The sequence below is a fragment of the Oryzias melastigma genome, linkage group LG5 (assembly GCF_002922805.2).
Source record: "Oryzias melastigma strain HK-1 linkage group LG5, ASM292280v2, whole genome shotgun sequence".
Taxonomy (NCBI): Eukaryota; Metazoa; Chordata; class Actinopteri; order Beloniformes; family Adrianichthyidae; genus Oryzias; species Oryzias melastigma.
Window position 1 is genome coordinate 35657890 of NC_050516.1, and position 18293 is coordinate 35676182.

General features: G+C 36.7%; 3 protein-coding genes across 3 annotated transcripts in view; 2 read left to right on the plus strand and 1 right to left on the minus strand.

Moving 5' to 3' along the window:
* Positions 1 to 583: 583 nt before the first annotated feature.
* zgc:112334 (uncharacterized protein LOC619199 homolog) lies at positions 584 to 7175 on the plus strand. The gene is made up of 11 exons (XM_024269053.2): positions 584 to 1728; positions 2182 to 2289; positions 2362 to 2458; positions 2529 to 2663; positions 3797 to 3995; positions 4066 to 4197; positions 5984 to 6083; positions 6166 to 6337; positions 6414 to 6558; positions 6636 to 6690; positions 6770 to 7175. The coding sequence occupies exons 1-11, from the start codon at positions 1687 to 1689 to the stop codon at positions 6911 to 6913; spliced, it is 1329 nt and encodes a 442-aa protein (XP_024124821.1). The 5' UTR covers positions 584 to 1686; the 3' UTR covers positions 6914 to 7175.
* A 1212-nt stretch (positions 7176 to 8387) lies between these two features.
* On the minus strand, positions 8388 to 12471 carry ndufaf3 (NADH:ubiquinone oxidoreductase complex assembly factor). Its single transcript, XM_024270588.2, has 5 exons — positions 12308 to 12471; positions 11045 to 11240; positions 10904 to 10970; positions 8780 to 8880; positions 8388 to 8700 (listed from the first exon to the last, which is right to left on the minus strand). The coding sequence occupies exons 1-5, from the start codon at positions 12394 to 12396 to the stop codon at positions 8593 to 8595; spliced, it is 561 nt and encodes a 186-aa protein (XP_024126356.1). The 5' UTR covers positions 12397 to 12471; the 3' UTR covers positions 8388 to 8592.
* Positions 12472 to 12733: 262 nt separating this feature from the next.
* Positions 12734 to 18293, plus strand: part of LOC112145397 (NCK-interacting protein with SH3 domain) — a gene marked incomplete in the record, with an annotated part of 10823 nt that continues 5263 nt past the window's right edge. The window contains 5 exon segments of the mRNA XM_024270587.2: positions 12734 to 13198; positions 15345 to 15457; positions 15532 to 15742; positions 18040 to 18115; positions 18231 to 18293. Coding sequence (XP_024126355.1) covers positions 13028 to 13198; positions 15345 to 15457; positions 15532 to 15742; positions 18040 to 18115; positions 18231 to 18293 — 634 coding nt within the window.

Consider the following 18293-nt stretch of genomic DNA (forward strand, 5'->3'; position numbering starts at 1 on the left):
GACAATTAATCAGAAATCACATTTTTTAGTACTTCTTCATTCCAGTTGTTACCAACCAGGAGCAGACAAGAAGATGGCATTTGAAAAGCTTGTAGCAGTGACACCAGTTATGTTAGCTTAGGCTTGTAAGGGGCTGTAAGCTAGCACAAGAGCATGTAAACTAAGGGATGATGGGAAGTCAGGGTAGGTTTACTCTGCGGCAGCAGTCAGAGGTATTTAACTCAGAACTGAATTTCTAATTAACTAAGAAACTATGTTCTAGAAAACCACACAGATCAAACGAAGATCGGAGTGAAATTTTAACAAAAACAGAGAAAATGATGGTAAAACATTTAATGTTGACAGTGTGATATAATATTAATAGTAAAACTAGGGCCGCAAATTGATTAAAAAAATTAACAAATGAATCACAAACTGCAGAAAAAATTAATCACAGTTAACTTTTTTTTATACAGTATTTGCCGACCACTTATTATCTTAAGTTATTATCTGTGAATAATCAAAATATGACATAATACACAAAACTTTACATTTAGAACATTTAATTTTAGTTAAGGCTGTCAACCAAATAAAAAAGAAAAAACATCAGATTAATCAAACTTTTGTGTTGTGATTGTTCACTAATAATCACAATGTTTTAATACATTTTATGAAAATCAGGAAGAAAATCAGGCCAGAGAGAGATTTGTCCTTTATTCTTATCGTCTGAATTTTTTAAATGTGTCAAGTATTAATCCAGAAATGTAATTTGAGTTTACAAAACACATTAACAGTCAGATAAGCAGAACTCTAAAAACTTTTATGTCAGCAGTATTAAACAAATAAAACAAAGATGTTGACGAACAGGTGTGTTAATTAAGTTGCATTGATTAATATTAATTTATGTTAGATAATCGCTTTTATTGTTCTTAGCCCTACTTAAAACGTATATTCTTATATTCTGCTGCACAAATGTTGCTCAGAAAAAAACATTCTTGAAGTCTATACTTGCATTCACATACATGTATAGATTTTTTACAATTGTACTTTACAGCAATATTTTCAATTTTATGTTTAAAAGTAAAAGGAGAAAAACATGATCACTCATAATGATAGAAATTATGTTGGACTGTTTTGAATTGTTAATTGTTGTAAATCTGCAGCAGGAGAATTTTAATTTGACACATGATGCGTTTTATTTTGAAAGGAACTTATGTTAATATCAAAAGAAAAGAAAGTCATAATTGTAACATATTGAAAAAACAGGGCTTTAATAATTCAGTAATTGCAAATATTTAAAAGTTATGTATGTAAAAAACAGAAAACAATAAAACAGATTAACTGTAAAGTGGGACTTTGCAGCTTTCATTGGGTTTTAGTCAGTATGAAACTGGACCAAATGCGAGTGTTAAAGCTTGCAGAGCTCTTACTTAACTTTTCCCAAGGCTAACTGAAGCATATTCATTCAATAGCTAATCAATAACCGTCAATCGCGTTGGTTTTCCTCATAGATGTGCACACTAACACACACAATGCTAGACGTGCCGGTCCTAAGAGGATTATTGCAAAGAGGAACACAAAGTCATTACTGTCCATGATCATCATTACACCAGCGTCTCCATGAACACACATACACACACACACACAGGTTCTGTGACGGACAGAAACCAGAGGACGCAGTGAGGAGGAAGTCCAGACACCATCAGGATGCAGGAGTATGATATTATAGTCCTAGGAACTGGACTTAAGGTAAGAAAATATGCTTTTTTTAATTAAACTAAAAGTATTTTATTATATAAAAAGTGAAATGTACTTTTTTTAAGTGTTCTTCGGGACAGTCATAAAATATGAATGAGAACATGTTTAGAAAATTACTCTAAAATGATCCAAAACTAACATATATTTATACAATATACTTTTTATAAATCATTTGTGCAAAGATTAGTACTTTGTTAGTTTAAAATGTTTTAATTTTTTACTTTTATAATCCAGAACAGGCATTAGTTTGATGGTTTTTTTTTTCAAAAAGTGCAGATATTTTGAATTGAAACAGCTTGAAATAAAAAGTTTTTGGTCGTTAAAACGCCAGCTTATCAAAGACCCACTGAGCTCCTGCCGGCTATCAAGGGGGATTTATTACAATGACATCATCGCTTTAGTCCAGATCCGCCAGCATTTGATCCACTTCTCCCACTCTTTCAGGAATGTGTCCTCTCTGGTTTAATGTCTTTGAGCGGGAAAAAGGTTCTCCACATCGACAAGAATCCTTATTATGGAGGAGAGAGTGCATCCATTTCTCCTCTTGAGGAGGTGAGAGCGAACAAATGTTAGAGATCACTCAAACTGGATGTACTCCTATTGATACGCTGGCCTTACTCACAGCTGTACAGGAGGTTCAAGGTGCACGGTCCTCCGAAATCGATGGGTCGTGGGAAAGAGTGGAACGTTGACCTCGTCCCCAAGTTTTTTCTTGCAACCGGTAAAAGTTTTTTCTTTAGTAAATTCTCTCTCATTTCACTATGACGTTCCATCCTCTGCTTTCGATTCAGGTGAACTGGTGAAAATCTTGCTGCACACCGAAGTAACTCGCTACATGGACTTCAAGGTGGTTGAAGGCAGTTATGTGTACAAGACAGGCAAACTGCACAAAGTCCCCGCCACAGAGGAGGACGCCCAAACCTCAGGTGACTCAATTATTGCACATTTTATGGCACTTGTGTTAGAGTCAAGGCCCGGGGGCCGGATCCGGCCCTCCAAGTAATTCTATCCGGCCCTCCAGGTCATTTTAGTTTATTGTTATTAATGACCCAATGTTATCTTTTGCTCATTTCTAACTTATAATGTTGACAAAATATATTTTTATAGAGAGTAAAATATTGAAAGTTATTTAAAGTTTAAGTTGATTTATTCTGGAATAATATTCCTGCCTTTTTATTATTCATAATTAGGTTAAAAAGTTACAGTTTTATAGTTTTAAAAATTGGCATTCTGGTAGCTTTTTGGACTATTTTGGCATTTACTAAGATTTTTTAGGCTGTTTTGGAATTTAGCTAATATTTCAGCTACATGCTAGCTGTTTTGGCTAATTTAGGCTTTTCTTTGTACGTTTTCTTAGGCAATTTTGGAGTTTAGATAATATTTACACGCTAGCTGTTGTAGCTAATTTACATTTTTCTCAGGTTTTGTTAGGATATTTTAAAGTTTAGCTATGTGTTTAGCTTCATCCTAGCTGTTTTGGCTAATTTAGGCTTTTCTTTTTAAGTTTTTTAGGCTTTTTTGGAGTTTTGCTAATATGCACACTAGCTGTTTTAGCTAATTAATTTTTTTTTCTGTTTTTCAATATATTTTAAAGTTTATCTATTTTTTTCAGCTACATGCTAGCTGTTTTGGCCAACCTAATTTTTATTTTCTTTTTTTCTAGTTTTTAAGGCTAATTTGGCATTTAGCTAATATTTTAGCTGGCTGTCAGCTTCCGTGATTTCAGCTTTTAACTTCAGTGATTTTAACTATCAGCTTCAGCGGTTTTAGCTATGAATTTGAGCATCTTCAGCGGCCAAATCAGCTTACAGCATTCACACTAGCACTAACAAAGGTAATGCTATATATCTAGTTCATAATTATGTTAAAAAGTTACTGTTTTAAAGTTTAAAAAATTTAGTTTTAGAGTGTTCAATAAATGCTTATCCTGTTTGTCCCGTGACCTAAGGTGTGTTTTGGATTTTGAGCCACTGTGCAACTGAGTTTGACACCTGTTTTATGGTGATACAAAATTATTTAATGATATCTTATTTATTTATTTTGTTGTTTTTATTATAAGATCTAATGGGCATGTTTGACAAGAGGAGGTTCAGGAAGCTCCTCAACTTCGTCCTGAACTTTGAAGCGCAAAACCCTCGCACCCACCAGGACGTGGATCCAGAAAAAACCACCACCCGGGAGCTGTTCTCCCGCTTTGACCTGGGCCAGGACGTCATAGAGTTCACAGGTCACGCCATAGCCTTACACTCCAGTGAAAGGTCAGTCACAAAGCTCAGAAACAGCAGGCCGAAAGTCAGGAAAGACGACACATTCACGCTTTCCCCTCAGTTACCTGGACCAACCCTGTTTGGACACCATCAACCGGATCAAGCTGTACTGTGAGTCTTTGTCTCGCCACAACTTCAGCCCGTACCTGTACCCTCTGTACGGACAGGGGGAACTGCCACAGGGATTTGCCAGGTGACTGTCTTCATCACTAAAGGGTTGTTTCATAATATTATTCAACCAGGAGACAAAGATTTCCCCCTGATTGATGTATGAAAATCATTTCACTTTCACTTCTTGTTCAGTGCGGCGACACCACCACCATCTGCTGAGGTTTTTCCTGTCAGAGAAATGTTCACATCCACAGTCTAATGAGCTGGAACAAAACCGCAACAAAGGAGAGACAAAAATACGACAAAAGATGAAGCTGAAACACAAAATTTACCCTGTAAACCTCACTACATCAAAGATTTGACAGAAAAAAATCATTATTTTTAAATTAATTATGATGTTTTTAAACCCTTTGATGAAATCTAAAAAAAAAAACATTTTTGCAATAGAAATTTCCAGTAAGATATTGACAGTATTCATTGGGTGATTTGGTAAGTTTTTGAATACAAGAGCGATAGCTTAAGAGGCAAAAGTATCGATGGGTGCCCGGAAAAAAAACTTTTTAAATACCCACTGTCTCAAATTTGATCCACACATTTTTAAGTCTTTAACACCAGAGAACTAAAGTTTATGTTCTCTAATCTACTGTAATTTTTGAATTGTTAACACGATCATTCCAGCAGATTCTGAAGGAGCTTTTCTCCACTTTTCTCCTTCAGAATCTGCTGGAATGATTGTGTTAACGGTTGAAAAGTTACAGTTTGTTGAAGATTTGTGTTTACGCGTCACAGCCGACGCCACAGGTGGTAAAGGGTTAACATGATATCACTGTATTATACAGAATTCAATCGTCAACATTGTCATTGTTGCAGAAAATTAAAAAGTGTATTTGTCTCGGCCTGTACCTACATTTAGAAATGCAGAGCTGATGACATTTCTCCATGCAGGCTCGCTGTGTGTGTGTGTAGCAGCTCCTTCGGATTTAAAGGTTTCACATAAAGAAGTCCCTCCAAGATTTTGCGATGTGATCGCAGCTATTAACGCAAATTCAAGCAAACCCAAGATTTGTCGCTCATCTTGCAACTTTATATTTTCACTGCAACTTTGATCAATCTACTGTGACGACAGTTTTGGGTGACGACGCAGCTTGTTTAATTATATTGAATCCTTTCTGTTAGTAGGAAAACAGTTTGATGTAAGGGACAAAAAGAAAACATACTTGACCTTAAAATACTTTTAATTCATTGTGTTACAAAGAAAATCGGAAAAAATCAAAATTGTGACATTAAATTTGAATCAAATCAAATCGTGGCTTGATTGATCCTTGGTTCTTGTCTCTTTGAAAATTAGCAAAACTTTTCGCACCAAAAGTGTTTTCAGAAGCAGCCATTTTGAACTTAGCAGGAAAAAAGCCCTTTTACTGTCCCTAGTGGAATTTTAATGAACTACGGAGCCTTTTTACTGATCCTAATGGAAAATCAATGAACTACGGAGCCTTTTTACTGCCCCTAGTGGAATGTTAATGAACTACGGAGCCTTTTTACTGCCCCTAGTGGAATGTTAATGAACTACGGAGCCTTTTTACTGCCCCTAGTGGAATATTAATGAACTACAGAGCAGAAAACAAATTTCATCCGATGAGTTTTAAGAAGAGTTTGGATCACACTAACGAGATAGAAATCTCAGAAATGCTTTTATCAAATATAATATGATATAACAGTGGTTCTGTTCTATATTTTAGTTGAACTTTTGTGATTTTCTTTTCATAACCTTTCACATCTTTTATTTTAGGTTTTCTTAAAGGTTTTAATGCACAGACGTGGCTCAGATAATGCGTTCTCTCTGAGTCGCCTGCTTCTTTGTGTTTCAGGCTGAGTGCAGAGTACGGAGGAGCTTTCCTGATGAACAGGACCATAGATGAGATTGTGATGGAGAACGGCAAAGTCAAAGCTGTCAAGTCAGAGGGGAAGGTGAAGCTGCAGACCAGGTTCTTCTCGTTGACCCAGTGGGGTCTCTGTGAGCTCACGACTGTCTGTCATCTTCTTTCATCAGGAGTTCCACTGTAAGCAGCTGATCTGCGATCCCAGCTATGTGCCCAACAGAGTCAGGAAGATCGGGCGCGTCGTCAGAGCCATTTGTTTACTAAACCATCCTGTCAAAAACACCCACGATGCCAGCTCCTGTCAAATCATCCTTCCTCAAAGTCAGCTCAACAGGAAGTCAGGTCAGAGGATGAGCAGCTGCAGCTTGCCTCTTATGTTTGTGACTTCAGCACTGATCTCCTGTTTGTGTCCATCCAGACATTTACATATCTGTAGTGTCCTACAGCCACAGCGTGGCCTCAGATGGACTGTACATCGCCACAGTGAGCACCACCGCCGAGACCGTCACCCCGGAGAAGGAGGTGCAGCCAGGCCTGGAGCTGCTGGAGCCTATCCTGCAAAAGTCCGTCAGAGTCGAAAATCTTTCATTTTACCGCTTAACGTCATTTCTAAAACAATATCTCATGTTTTGAATCCTAGATTTGTAACCGTCAACCACCTGCTAGTTCCAAACGAGGACGGCAGGAAGAGCCAGGTACGGATTCATCAGAACATTAAAGGACTTGAGGAGGTTTCATCCTCATGGTTGTGTTTGAATTCACTGTTTCAATCAGATATTTGTTTCCCGCTCGTACGACGCGACCGACCACTTTGAGACGGAGTGTGAGGACATCAAGGACTTGTACCACCGGCTGACTGGAGCTCGACTCTGCTTCCTGAAGTCTCGACATCAGTCCCATAACTCTGACGACGACTGAGGACGCCGCTGCTCCACCGCCGGTGGCGACGGCGTAGGATGTAGTGAGCTGTTTGTATTGTTCTCTTTTATTATGTAGGTTTGCTTTGAACCTTTTTCTTCTAAATGTAATTTTGACACGTAAACATCAGGAGAAAATGACCGACCTTAGGAGTTTATTGCATTTGTAAAGTTTGGTTGTGAAACCTCCTGAACATTTGTTGTGTAGTTTTTGTGTTGATCGTTCTTTAGTGAAAGTATCAGATTTTTTTCTCAAACTCAAATAAAACACTTGATGAATCCAACTAAATGTGCTTTCACTCATCTCTGTATCCCTGTTTCTGTTGCATGTTTCGTCAAAACAGAACGAAATGTTTGAGGAAATAAAATAAATTAATCACTTTGAATTGATTTAAGCCTAATAGATCAATAATCGATTCATAAAAAATAAAATTGATTTAGCACATAAAGCTAAAGTCCGCTAGCTTGATGCTAATGTTTAATGGAATTTTCCATAGGACGGCTAATGCTTATGCTAATGGGTTGATCTAAACATACATTTTTGACTAAATGAACATCTTTATAAACTCACAAGTATGAATTTTCTAAACTGTTTTAAGGAAATATGTTACCATTTGTGGTCTAAAACATCGTTTTTCCTCATACTTTCTTCTTCTTTTGGAATAAGGTGTAATGCTATAGCGCGATCGCCACCTAGTGGCCAAACTGAAACGTTCTCCTGGAGAAGAGAACAATGTTTACAATGTTAATGATCTGAACATTTCTGTTAGAACTTCGTAACACTGTTTGCTATTAACAATCTCATTATTTCACTAATACGTTTTACAGTATGTCAACTGTTTTAGATTAATGTAACTATATTCAAAACAAATAGTAGATTATTAATGTGTTTCTAAACAAATGTGGATAAATGTGTAAACTCAAAATTGAATTGAAAGGATATTTTTAAAAAATCAGAATCGAATTGATCCAGACTCTGGTGAATCCAATCTGTGAATTATATTTGATACTCTGCCCTAATAAAGTCCATCCTCTCCCGTCATAGTTCAGACTGGAGAAGGAAGGAATAAAAAATTATGTTCTTGATCGGCCGGATTAAAAAAAGAAAATTATACATCTCTGATAGTGTTGGGGGGGTGGGGCTAAATGTGGGCTGTAGTTTGGGAACCCCTGCTTTAGATCTTAATAAAAACGAGGAAAATTAAGAACATTTTGTACTCTAGTCGTTGTGGCTTCATCATTACCGGCGTGAGCTCTCCTCAGAATCAGCTGAGAGCTTCGTGCACGTTTCCATGTTCAGAGCGGCTCTGGACGTGAGGAAGATGATTAGAGATGTTATTAGAGATGAAGGGCTGCGGTGTGCAGAGGATTTGTGGATTCTCCTCTCTGTGAGGCTTATGTGTGAGAAGGACAAAGCCTCGGAATGATGTCATCTGCTGCACCGACAGCTTGATGAGGGAGGAAGAGAACCGACATCGAGTAAAGAGGATTTATTCAGATCCAGGACAGCCGCCACACTTCACCTCCACACATGCTAGAACGTATTTACACATTTAACAGCATAAAAATCCATTAAAAACTTGTTTCATTGCAGGTATTTACTGAGAATAATGTACTTTATCAGACAAATAACTATACATATATATGAGGAAGGTGACACTTCACACCAAATTCCATCTCTCAGGACGGATTGAGCTCCAGAGCCGTGCTGGGAGACGGAGGAATCAGACCAGCAGCCACCAGCCTCCTCTCACTGGTCAGGAAGTTGAAGGTCGCACAGGCATTCGGCTGCAAACAGAGTCCAATTTAAGCCACGTAAACTCTGTCGTTTCACCCATTTAGGATAAATTCTGGAATATTTTGTTACCGTGTCCTGCACCTCCACGGCAATGCCTTTACGCTTCAGCAGAGCCAGCACAGACGGGTGGATCCGCTGAAGCTTGGAGCCCGTCCCCAGCACCAGGATCTCTGGACGAACAAAAGAAGAACGTAATCTTTCTGAGTTTCATGGTAATCTCATGTGGTTGTGTGCTCCTGCAGGGTCACGTCTCCTCCAGATGTTCTCTTTATCAATATGGAATTAGACTTAGGAGTATCAAACAGTTTATGTGAGGCAGGAATGAAGCTGAAGTTCTGTTAAAGTCTTCATTCACCCTTTAGAAAAATAAAATCCTGATTTATATTTATGTTTTTGATACTGACATGATACATTTAAACACATTATTGTGTTTTTTGTATAGATAAAACACTAAAGATAAAGAGAAAATAGCTTTTTAATAGAATATGAAATAGTTTATAACTTTTGATAGATGTTTTCATGACTTCCTTTCACAATAAAAGACATCCTACATGATAGGATCATCTCAATGCGGAAAATGCAGCAGAAAGTGTCATCAATGATTTCTTTTTTGGTACATTTCAGCCACAAATTCATAAATATAACCAACAAAAACTAATTAAATGACCCCCACCATGTATTAAAACCACTTTAAATCCTTGGATTTGTTCAAAAACAGAAAATCTGCTTTATAATCCACTGGATTATAATTTAACATATCTTTAATTCTGGTTGTGTTTACTGATAATTCATTGATTTTCTGTGATAAATGAAGCTAAAAATGAAGTTCAAATGTGTCAGTCTGACGATGATTAACTACAAAGGATTGATGGAGAATTACAGCTACCGTTGTGGATCACCGTCCTTCAACTGTTTGTGAACGAGTTGAATAAAGTTTAAGTTAATTTACATTTTTTTTACTTTAATACTTACTTACTTTTTCTATTACAGTTAATTTTAAAAAATATTTTTGAAACATTTTTATTTTAACCATGTGGCTCCAGAGATTGCAGACCTCTGATCTAAAGGGACATAAAAAAAAGTATTGAAGTAAAAAAAAAATATATATTTTTTTTTTTCTGGTGCGCATCTACAACAGAATATGAGGGCCACCCAAAAAAAGAATACGTTTTTTCCTTACAAATTTACAATTTTTAAAATTTTGAATTTACAACTTTTATTCTAATAATAACTTTAATTCTTGTAATAATTTTCCAAGAAAAAAAAGTGTAATTTACGACTTTAAATCTCATAAATTCATGATTTTTGTCCCTCATAAATTTACGACTAATAACTGGCTGTTTCTTAGAAAATTGGTGTAATTGGTTGTAAATGTACCTTTTTTTGTTTGTTTTTTATATGTATTGCACATTAAATGGGCAGAAAAATACGGATCCCTTTCATTTCCTCGGCAAAAGATGCCTTGTGTCGTTTTACTGTATTATGTTTATGTTTTTCCTGTAGAAATTAATAAAAATGAATGAATGAACACTTAATCTCGTAATGTTCGACTTTTTTTGGTAAATTTACAACTTTATATCTTATAAATGTATAGCTTTTAATCTCGGAAATTTTTGAGGCTTTTTTCACGTAAATGTACGACTTTTAATATTGTAAATTTACTAGATTATAAATTGTACATTCATGAGAAAAAAAAGTCATAAATTTAGCCTATAAGTTTCAAAGTCATAAAGATTCGACTTTATTCTCATAATTTAACAGTTACGACTTTTTTCTCGTTAATTTACGAAATTTAAAGTCGTAATTTAAACTCTTTTTATGTTTGTAAACTGGCTTTAATATTCTGTCATACACATCAGATAGTAACTGTATTTTAAGTTAAAAAATGAAGATAAGAATATTTTTTTTTCTAAAAATTAAAGTAATATATCTATATATATATATTTTTTTTTTTTTTAAATTAAAGTAAGATAGTAACTGGTGCGCACGAGTTACTGACCAGAATTTTTAGGGAAAAAAAAAATTTTTCCTCACTTTTTTTTGTGCTTTTTTTACTAAAATGTCCCTTTAGGGGCTCCGTACCTACATCTGTCAGCTGAGTAGAAATAAACAAAAGTCTCCTTAGAGTGAAGCTTCACAAACAGCTAAACTCCTCCATTCTAACATTCCATCATTGGCGTGTTTTATTTGTACCTATTGGAGGCTCAAGCATGTGGAAGAGGGAAATACTTTCTTCTGTGATGTCTGCGTGACTTCCAACCTGCAGGAAGAAGCAGCGACAGTTATTCCTGGCTCACATTCAGAGTGTGGACTCGATGAGGGTTTGGATCTCACATTCCACTGCAGGATGGCGGGAGGCAGAAGAGCGCAGGGTCCAAACACGCGGTTCCCATCCACGTTGAATCCCGCTGGGCCGTAGCTGTGGATCAGGATGCCGCTGTCGGCTTCCTTCTTCATGATGGACACCGAGGTGCGCTGGTAAAAGTCGTCATCTCCAGGCTCTAACCGATACGCACGAGACAAAAACGGACTGCAACAAGAAAACATTGAATTAAAAAAATTACTTTAAGGGCCGCACTTTTTGTTTTAATAACAGTGAGGATTTCGTTTGTTTCTGGTAGCTGTTGGCTGGAGATTCATTGTTTTTTTAAGCACTGAAGATATTTTAAAAGAATTGTTGGTAAAAACTTTTGACATAGTTTCCGCAGAGCGGCAGTTCATCAGAAATTCCCCTCTGAGATGTGGGCGGGACTGTTGGCGTGGAGCAAGCCTGCCCCCTCTTCCCATCGCTGAGAGCTCTCTGTTTACACTCGCTCCCGCTAGCTTACAGCCCCTTACGACCCAAAGCCTAACATAAGAAGTGCAACAAAAATGGCGAACAATAATGTATCCAGCTGTACGGTGGACAAGGAAAACGAAGACTTACATGGATTTATTTGTCTGCATCGGAATGGAGCAGATCAGGGAGCTTATAGCCCGCAAAACGTACTTTCTACATCTCAAATAAACCCTTTTCAAGCAGCATTTTTTTTTTCTTTTTGTCTGGTCCTGATTCACAACAACTTAAATTCATAAATTAACTTAACTGTCTTTATATATGTCCTCCATCATCGGAAAAATGCAACAACCTCATAGGTTTTTAAGGAAAATAAACATTTTATTTTGTATTTTCTTAATTAAAAAAAAAGAAAGAATCAAAATAAAAAAAAAATACATTATTTTGAAAAATAAAAAAGACAAAAAAAAAAAATCAAAATGTGTTTAAGGGAAACTTGATATAATTTTTAAAAATTATAAATGCCAAAATAATGTAAACAATTTCCAAGAGCTTTTAATAGGATTTTGAAATATTTAAAGATGTTTTTGACATTATTAATGCTCACGAGACAGCCTAATTTCATAATAACTTTAAAAAAAACTATAAACTTGAGCTAATTGAAAGAAAAAAACAGGTACCTTCCATCTCCTTCACACGTTCATCCAAGTTATTTAAATGTCATTGTTGCTTTAGGTTGTCACGTGTTCAGAATGTCACTGTTATTTATAAATAAATGTTAAGTTAATATCGATACAGATCTGTCAAAACTCCCATCATACCTGGAGAAAGCGGGCGCTGCCCTGAAGGAGAACAGAAAGCCCTGCGAGGACTTCTGCAGCAGAAACCTGCTGCAAACCGCCGCGGCCATGTCCGAGAGCAGCCGGCTACACCGAGGGGGAAGATTATTAGTGTAACACCAGCCTCAGCGTCGAGCAACGCACAATCGAACTCTTCTTACTTTTTCACTAAAAACAAATTAATTAAACAATTTTAATATGATGTGCTGTGACCAATCTGTCAAGAAAATAATTAGACCGTATTTTGTGACTCACAAAAATCTATCGATGAAATTATTCAGAGAGAAGCGCTGTTCGTCATTGTCCTTAATCACTTCTCAGAAATGTTAATTTTTGTGGTTGATTTTGAACATTTTGATCACAGATTATCAAAAAAATCCAATTTGAATGATAATATTGGTTATTAAATTGCATATAATGTCAAATTTTAAGGTTTTGCGCAAAGATTTATCTTATTTTCTTTGCTAGATTCGTTCTGAGTTTGATTAAAATCCCTGGTGGGCGTTTCCAGCAGAGCGCCCTCTTGTGGCTCGTAGTGGTTTTACTCGGTCAGGTGATCCTCGTTGTAAATAGACTTTAGCGACCCTCTGCAGACAGACATGCCTTTTTAGTCTCTTTAACCCGCCAACAGCAGAGCACGTATCTCCGCTCGGGCTCCATTATTCTCCCCTCAGCCCCGCATCGACAGAGCTGTAGGGAACCATGTACCGCTCTCTTTATCCCTTCCGATCCACGGAGCCCAACTCGCTTTACTTCGCGGCCGGAGAGAGCTTTCTCATCCTGGAACGGAGCAACAAACACTGGTGGCTGGGGTCCCGCTGCAGCTCGGGGGAAACCGGGTACATTCCCTCCTCGTACATCGAGAAGATACAGGTACGCCGCTCATCCCGAACCGGAATTTTCTGTTTGCGGTGCCGGTGAAAGCACGGACGAGGCGGTGGGGTTTGACCGCTGCTCCGGGGGGGTGGAGGCGGATCCAGAAGGCCGTGTCCGAGCCTCCGAGCCGGCTGGAAAACGTACAGACACATGGAAACAAGGAATTCTGGGAAGTTTTTCCAAAGAAAACAGCAGCTTAAATCTGCCTCTGCACATTCGTGTGTTGACTTCATTCAGATAATACAATAAAATCTAAATTACGATTTTAATTAATCGAAATTAGCAATATTTACATTTTTTATACCAAAACTTTATTGACAACAAGACATAAGACAACAGATCACTTAATACAATGCCACTGGCACATCAGCTATTATCATTTACAGTCTAGGGGTTTACATTATTTTATTAAACTTATAAGGAAAAAAAATGTAGTTCCTTTAAAAAATTAAATGTTATAATAGATTTCATATGTTGTTCAATTTCTGTTTTAAATATGATTTAAAGTCCAGATAGAATCCATTAAAACAAGGTTATAAATTTCCCCACAATAAAAAAAAAAAAAACAGTTGAATCATAATTATTATGTTTTTGGACAAACCTTGTAGTTGAAAGTACAATATCACATCAAAATATTAATTCAGATGTTTATTTTCAATTTCTTTTTATTCAAACCGTGATAAAACAGATTACTCCTTACTTGTTTGACAAAAAGAAAAAAAACTGTTTATTTGAAATCTTCAACATCAAATGACCAAATTTAATGTACAATGTTGAATAAAACATGTTTTATTTTATCTTTACAAGTATTAATTTCCTTCGTGTGTCAAAGTCAAGGCCCGGGGGCCGGATCCGGCCCTCCGGATCATTTTATTTTATTCTTATTTATGGCCCGATGTTATCCGGCGCTCATTTCTAACTTGTGTAATTTTGACAAAATATATTTTTATGAAGAGTAAGATATTGAAAGTTATATAAAGTTTAAGTTGATTTATTGTGGAATAATATTCCTGCCTTTTTGTTATTCATAATTATGTTAAAAAGTTACAGTTTCAAAGTCTTAAAAATGTATGTTCTGCCAGCTTTTTGGTCTATTTTGGCATTTACTGAGATTATTTAAGCTATTTTGGAGTTTAGCTAATATGTCAGCTACATGCTAGCTATTTTGGCTAATTTAAGTTTTTCTTTTTATGTTTTTTTTTTGTCTGTTTTGGAGTTAGGCTAATATTTATACGAGCTAATTTAGCTGTTTTGGATAATTTTTTCAGTTTTTTTAGGAAATTTTGAAGTTTAGCTATTTGTTCAGCTACAGTATATGCTAGCTTTTTTTGGCTAAACTAAGTTTTTATATTTATTTATTTATTTTTTGGGCTAATTTGGCATTTAGCTAAGATTTTTAACTGGCTATCAGTTTCAGCATTTTCAGATATTAGCTTCAGTGATTTCAGCTTCAGCATTTTTAGCTATCAGTTTCAGCATCTTCAGCGGCCAAATTCAGCTTTCAGCATTCACACTAGCATTATCACAGGTAATGCTATATAACTAGTTCATAATTATGTTAAAAAGTTAAGTTGTTAAAGTTTATAAAATGTAGTTTTAAAGCGTTCAATAAATGTTTCTCCTGTTCGGCCTGCGACCTAAGGTGAATTTTGGCCCCTTGTGTGATTAAGTTTGAATCCCTCTCTTAGGGTTTGAGTTTAAAATTTTGCTTTTACTATGACAAAAAAATATATATTTTTAGAGGCATATTTAATTACACATATCTAAACTTTATTTTTTTATGTCTATGTATTTTGATTACTTGAAATAATCCCATTTTAATAACTAAATCAGGAAACGTTCACAGTTTTGGGGCAGATCTGATGGATCTTTGTTTGTCTTTACATAAAATGTTGGAAGCGACTGCCTGTTTCCTCTGTCTGGCTGTTTGGATGCAGTTATTGGGTAAACTAGTCGGAGCTTGTGTGTGGATGACAGGCCAGCAGAGGAATGCTGTCGTCCTCATGATCATGGAGTCGGTTGGAAAGCTGCTCTCATTTTTTTTTTTTTTTTGTCCAGAAGGCCTTCAAGCCCTCAAACGACGTCCTGATAATCCCGCTTGCTGCTGAATCTTTTATCTTTCCCCTCTTTCTCTGTGTCTCAGGCTCCCGAGCAGGATGAGGTGCTGCTCTCCATCGACAGAGCCATCGAGGGAATCCACAACGTGGCCTTGAAAAACGGAGGCAAATACAATCTTGAGCAGCGCGACGTTTTGCAGTGAGTCGAAGCGCTGGACGTCACGTTAAAGGTCGTTTTCTCTGCATGAACGCCGAGTTTTCCTTCTGCTGCAGAAAGCTGATCCACCACAGGAAGGAGACTCTGGCGCGCAGAACTTCCTCCTCCGTGGGGCACAAACCGGGCCTGCCGTCCTCCAACAGCGAGATCTCGCTCAGCCAAACCCCGCCTCCTCCCAACGGCATCAAACGGGAGTACGGACGGCAGGGCGGCGTGCCGTTCTCGGGCAGCATGGACAGCATGCAGGGAGAGCAGGGCTTCTACCAGGTAATGTCTGCAGGAAGCTGCAGTTGCTGAGCCGACGCGACTGCAGAGGGTTTGTGGAGGAAAATATTTAACCAACACTAGAGACTGAAGTTGAGTCATGATGTCTGGACTTAAAACCTTTTATTAAATCACATCACTTGGATATATTAGAAAATTCACAAAAATACTGAAAATTAGATTTAAAATGATAAATATATATTTTAAAGTAAAAATTTGTACTAAAAACCTCATTAATCTTTTGCCTAAAATTCAAAATATTCAAATTTTGGTGCTTTTGATTTTTATTTCTTTTTTATAAATATTTCCTTCAGGTTTTTCCTGCTGTCTCATCAAGTTTTGTCACATTTTCCTGCTTGCTGTCTGTTTTTATTTCATTTCTTAGTACTTTTGGATTCACTTTTAAACCTCAATCTCTGCTGAATTGCTGCCATTTTTTTCCTCCTTTTTAGAGGAAAATTATTTAAACAAAAATGTAAATGAGAAATGATTTTTTTTTATTTCATTTATTCAATTACAGCACAATCCAAGGAGGCCCAAAGAGCTGTAAACAATGTTAAATCAATAAATAATAAAACATAAAACGGATTAAAAACAGAATTATAAACACAATAATGGTCAGTTCAGCAGCTACTAAAGCACCGTAATGGAGGAAGGTAGCTTCTCTAAAAGCTTATGGGAGTTTATTCCAGAATTTAGGAGAAATTCGTACAAACAGTCTACCCAGAACTTACATTTGGTTCTCAGACCATCCGCTCTGACTGGGACTTTAACCCTTTAACTGCCTGATCAACCAAACGGTGGGAAACATTTAGAAAATATATATTTTTTAAAATACTGATTGTGTATTACTCCCCAAGGTATGGAGTCCCTAAAGGGAAAATTGAAGTAAAAAAAAAGAAGTAAAATATGATTTTTTTTCCAAAAAAATTGAGTAATTTAAAAACTAAAAGAATTACGGTTAGTAACAGATACACACCAGATAGTAACTGGTATCAATTAGTAGCCAAAACATTTTTATATTGAATTTTTAGAAAATAAATTACTGTCTGGCATGCACCAGTTACTATCCAGAACTTTTTTTGGTAAAAATTAAAGTAATAAAAAAAATTAGTTACTAACCAAAACATTTTTTTAACTTATGTTTTTTTTTTCTTTGATGTCCCTTTAGGGGTTCCGTACCAATTCAGTACGCTAAATTAGCTAAAATATTAGCTAAATGCAAAATCACCCGAAAAACTGTAAAAATGTTTAATTTAGCAAAAACAGCTAGTGTACAGCTAAAATTATAGCAAAATGCCAAATTAGCCTAAAACACTGAAAAAAGCCTGAATTTGCCAAACAGCTAGCACTTAGCTGAAATATTAGCTAAATGCCAAATTAGCCTAAAAAAATTGAAAAATATCTAATTTAGCCAATACAGCTAAAATATTACCTAAACTCGAAATTAGCCAAAAACTGAAAAAATCCTAAATTAGCCAAAACTGCTAGCAATTAGCTAAATATTAGCTAAATGTCAAATTAGCCTAGAAAACTGGAAAAATGTCTAATTTAGCCAAAACAGCTAGCTAAAGCTAAAATATTAGCTAAACTCCGAATTAGCCTAAAAACTGAAATAAGGCTAAATTAGCTAAACAGTTTTCATGAAGCTGAAATATTAGCTGAATGCCAAACTAGCCTAAAAAACTGAAAAAAAGCCTGTATTGGCCAAACAGCTAGCACTTAGCTGATATATTAGCTAAATGCCAAATTAGCCTAAAGAAATGGAAAAATGTCTAATTTAGCCAATACAGCTAAAATATTACCTAAACTACAAATTAGCCAAAAACTGGAAAAAAATCCTAAAATAGCCAAAACAGCTAGCAATTAGCTGAAATATTAGCTAAATGCCAAAAATAGCCTAAAAAAATAGAAAAATGTCTAATTTAGCCAAAACAGCTAGCTAAAGCTAAAATATTAGCTAAACTCGAAATTAGCCTAAAAAACTTGAAAAATGTCTAATTTAAACAAAAAAAAAAAACAGTTTGGGGGCCAGGCCAAATATGGAGGAGGGCCTGATCTGGCCCGCGGGCCGTAATTTGGGGACCCCTGCTTTAGAGGATTTTTCCATCTTTCCTTGGTGTCTACATTCTACCTGGGGTCCCCAAACTCTCGATCCTCACTTCATCTAACCGAGCAGAGCTGCACCTGAACGCCTCTTTCCCGCTCTTTTGGTTTCATGTAAATCGAAGCGTTTCCTGTTTCTTTAATTTTGAGCTTGGAGGAGGCTGTGGGTGAATCTGGATGTTCTCCTCCTGCAGGTGCCGCCTCAGCCTCGCCGCGCTGCTCCCATCACTCCACCCCCCCCTGAGAAGCGAGGAGACGGCCGTCGTCCAGGTGAGCTCCTGCTGCAGTTTTTCTGCTGACGCCTCCTGCTGCTCCTCCCCAACACTATTCTTAGCTCCCCCTCCCTCCTGCTCCTCTGTAACCAGAGCTGTCTCCTTCTCTGCAGAGCCAGAGGTCCCCTCCCGGGTCTCCTCTCTCGCCCCGTCCCCCGCCCCCTCCCTGACTATTA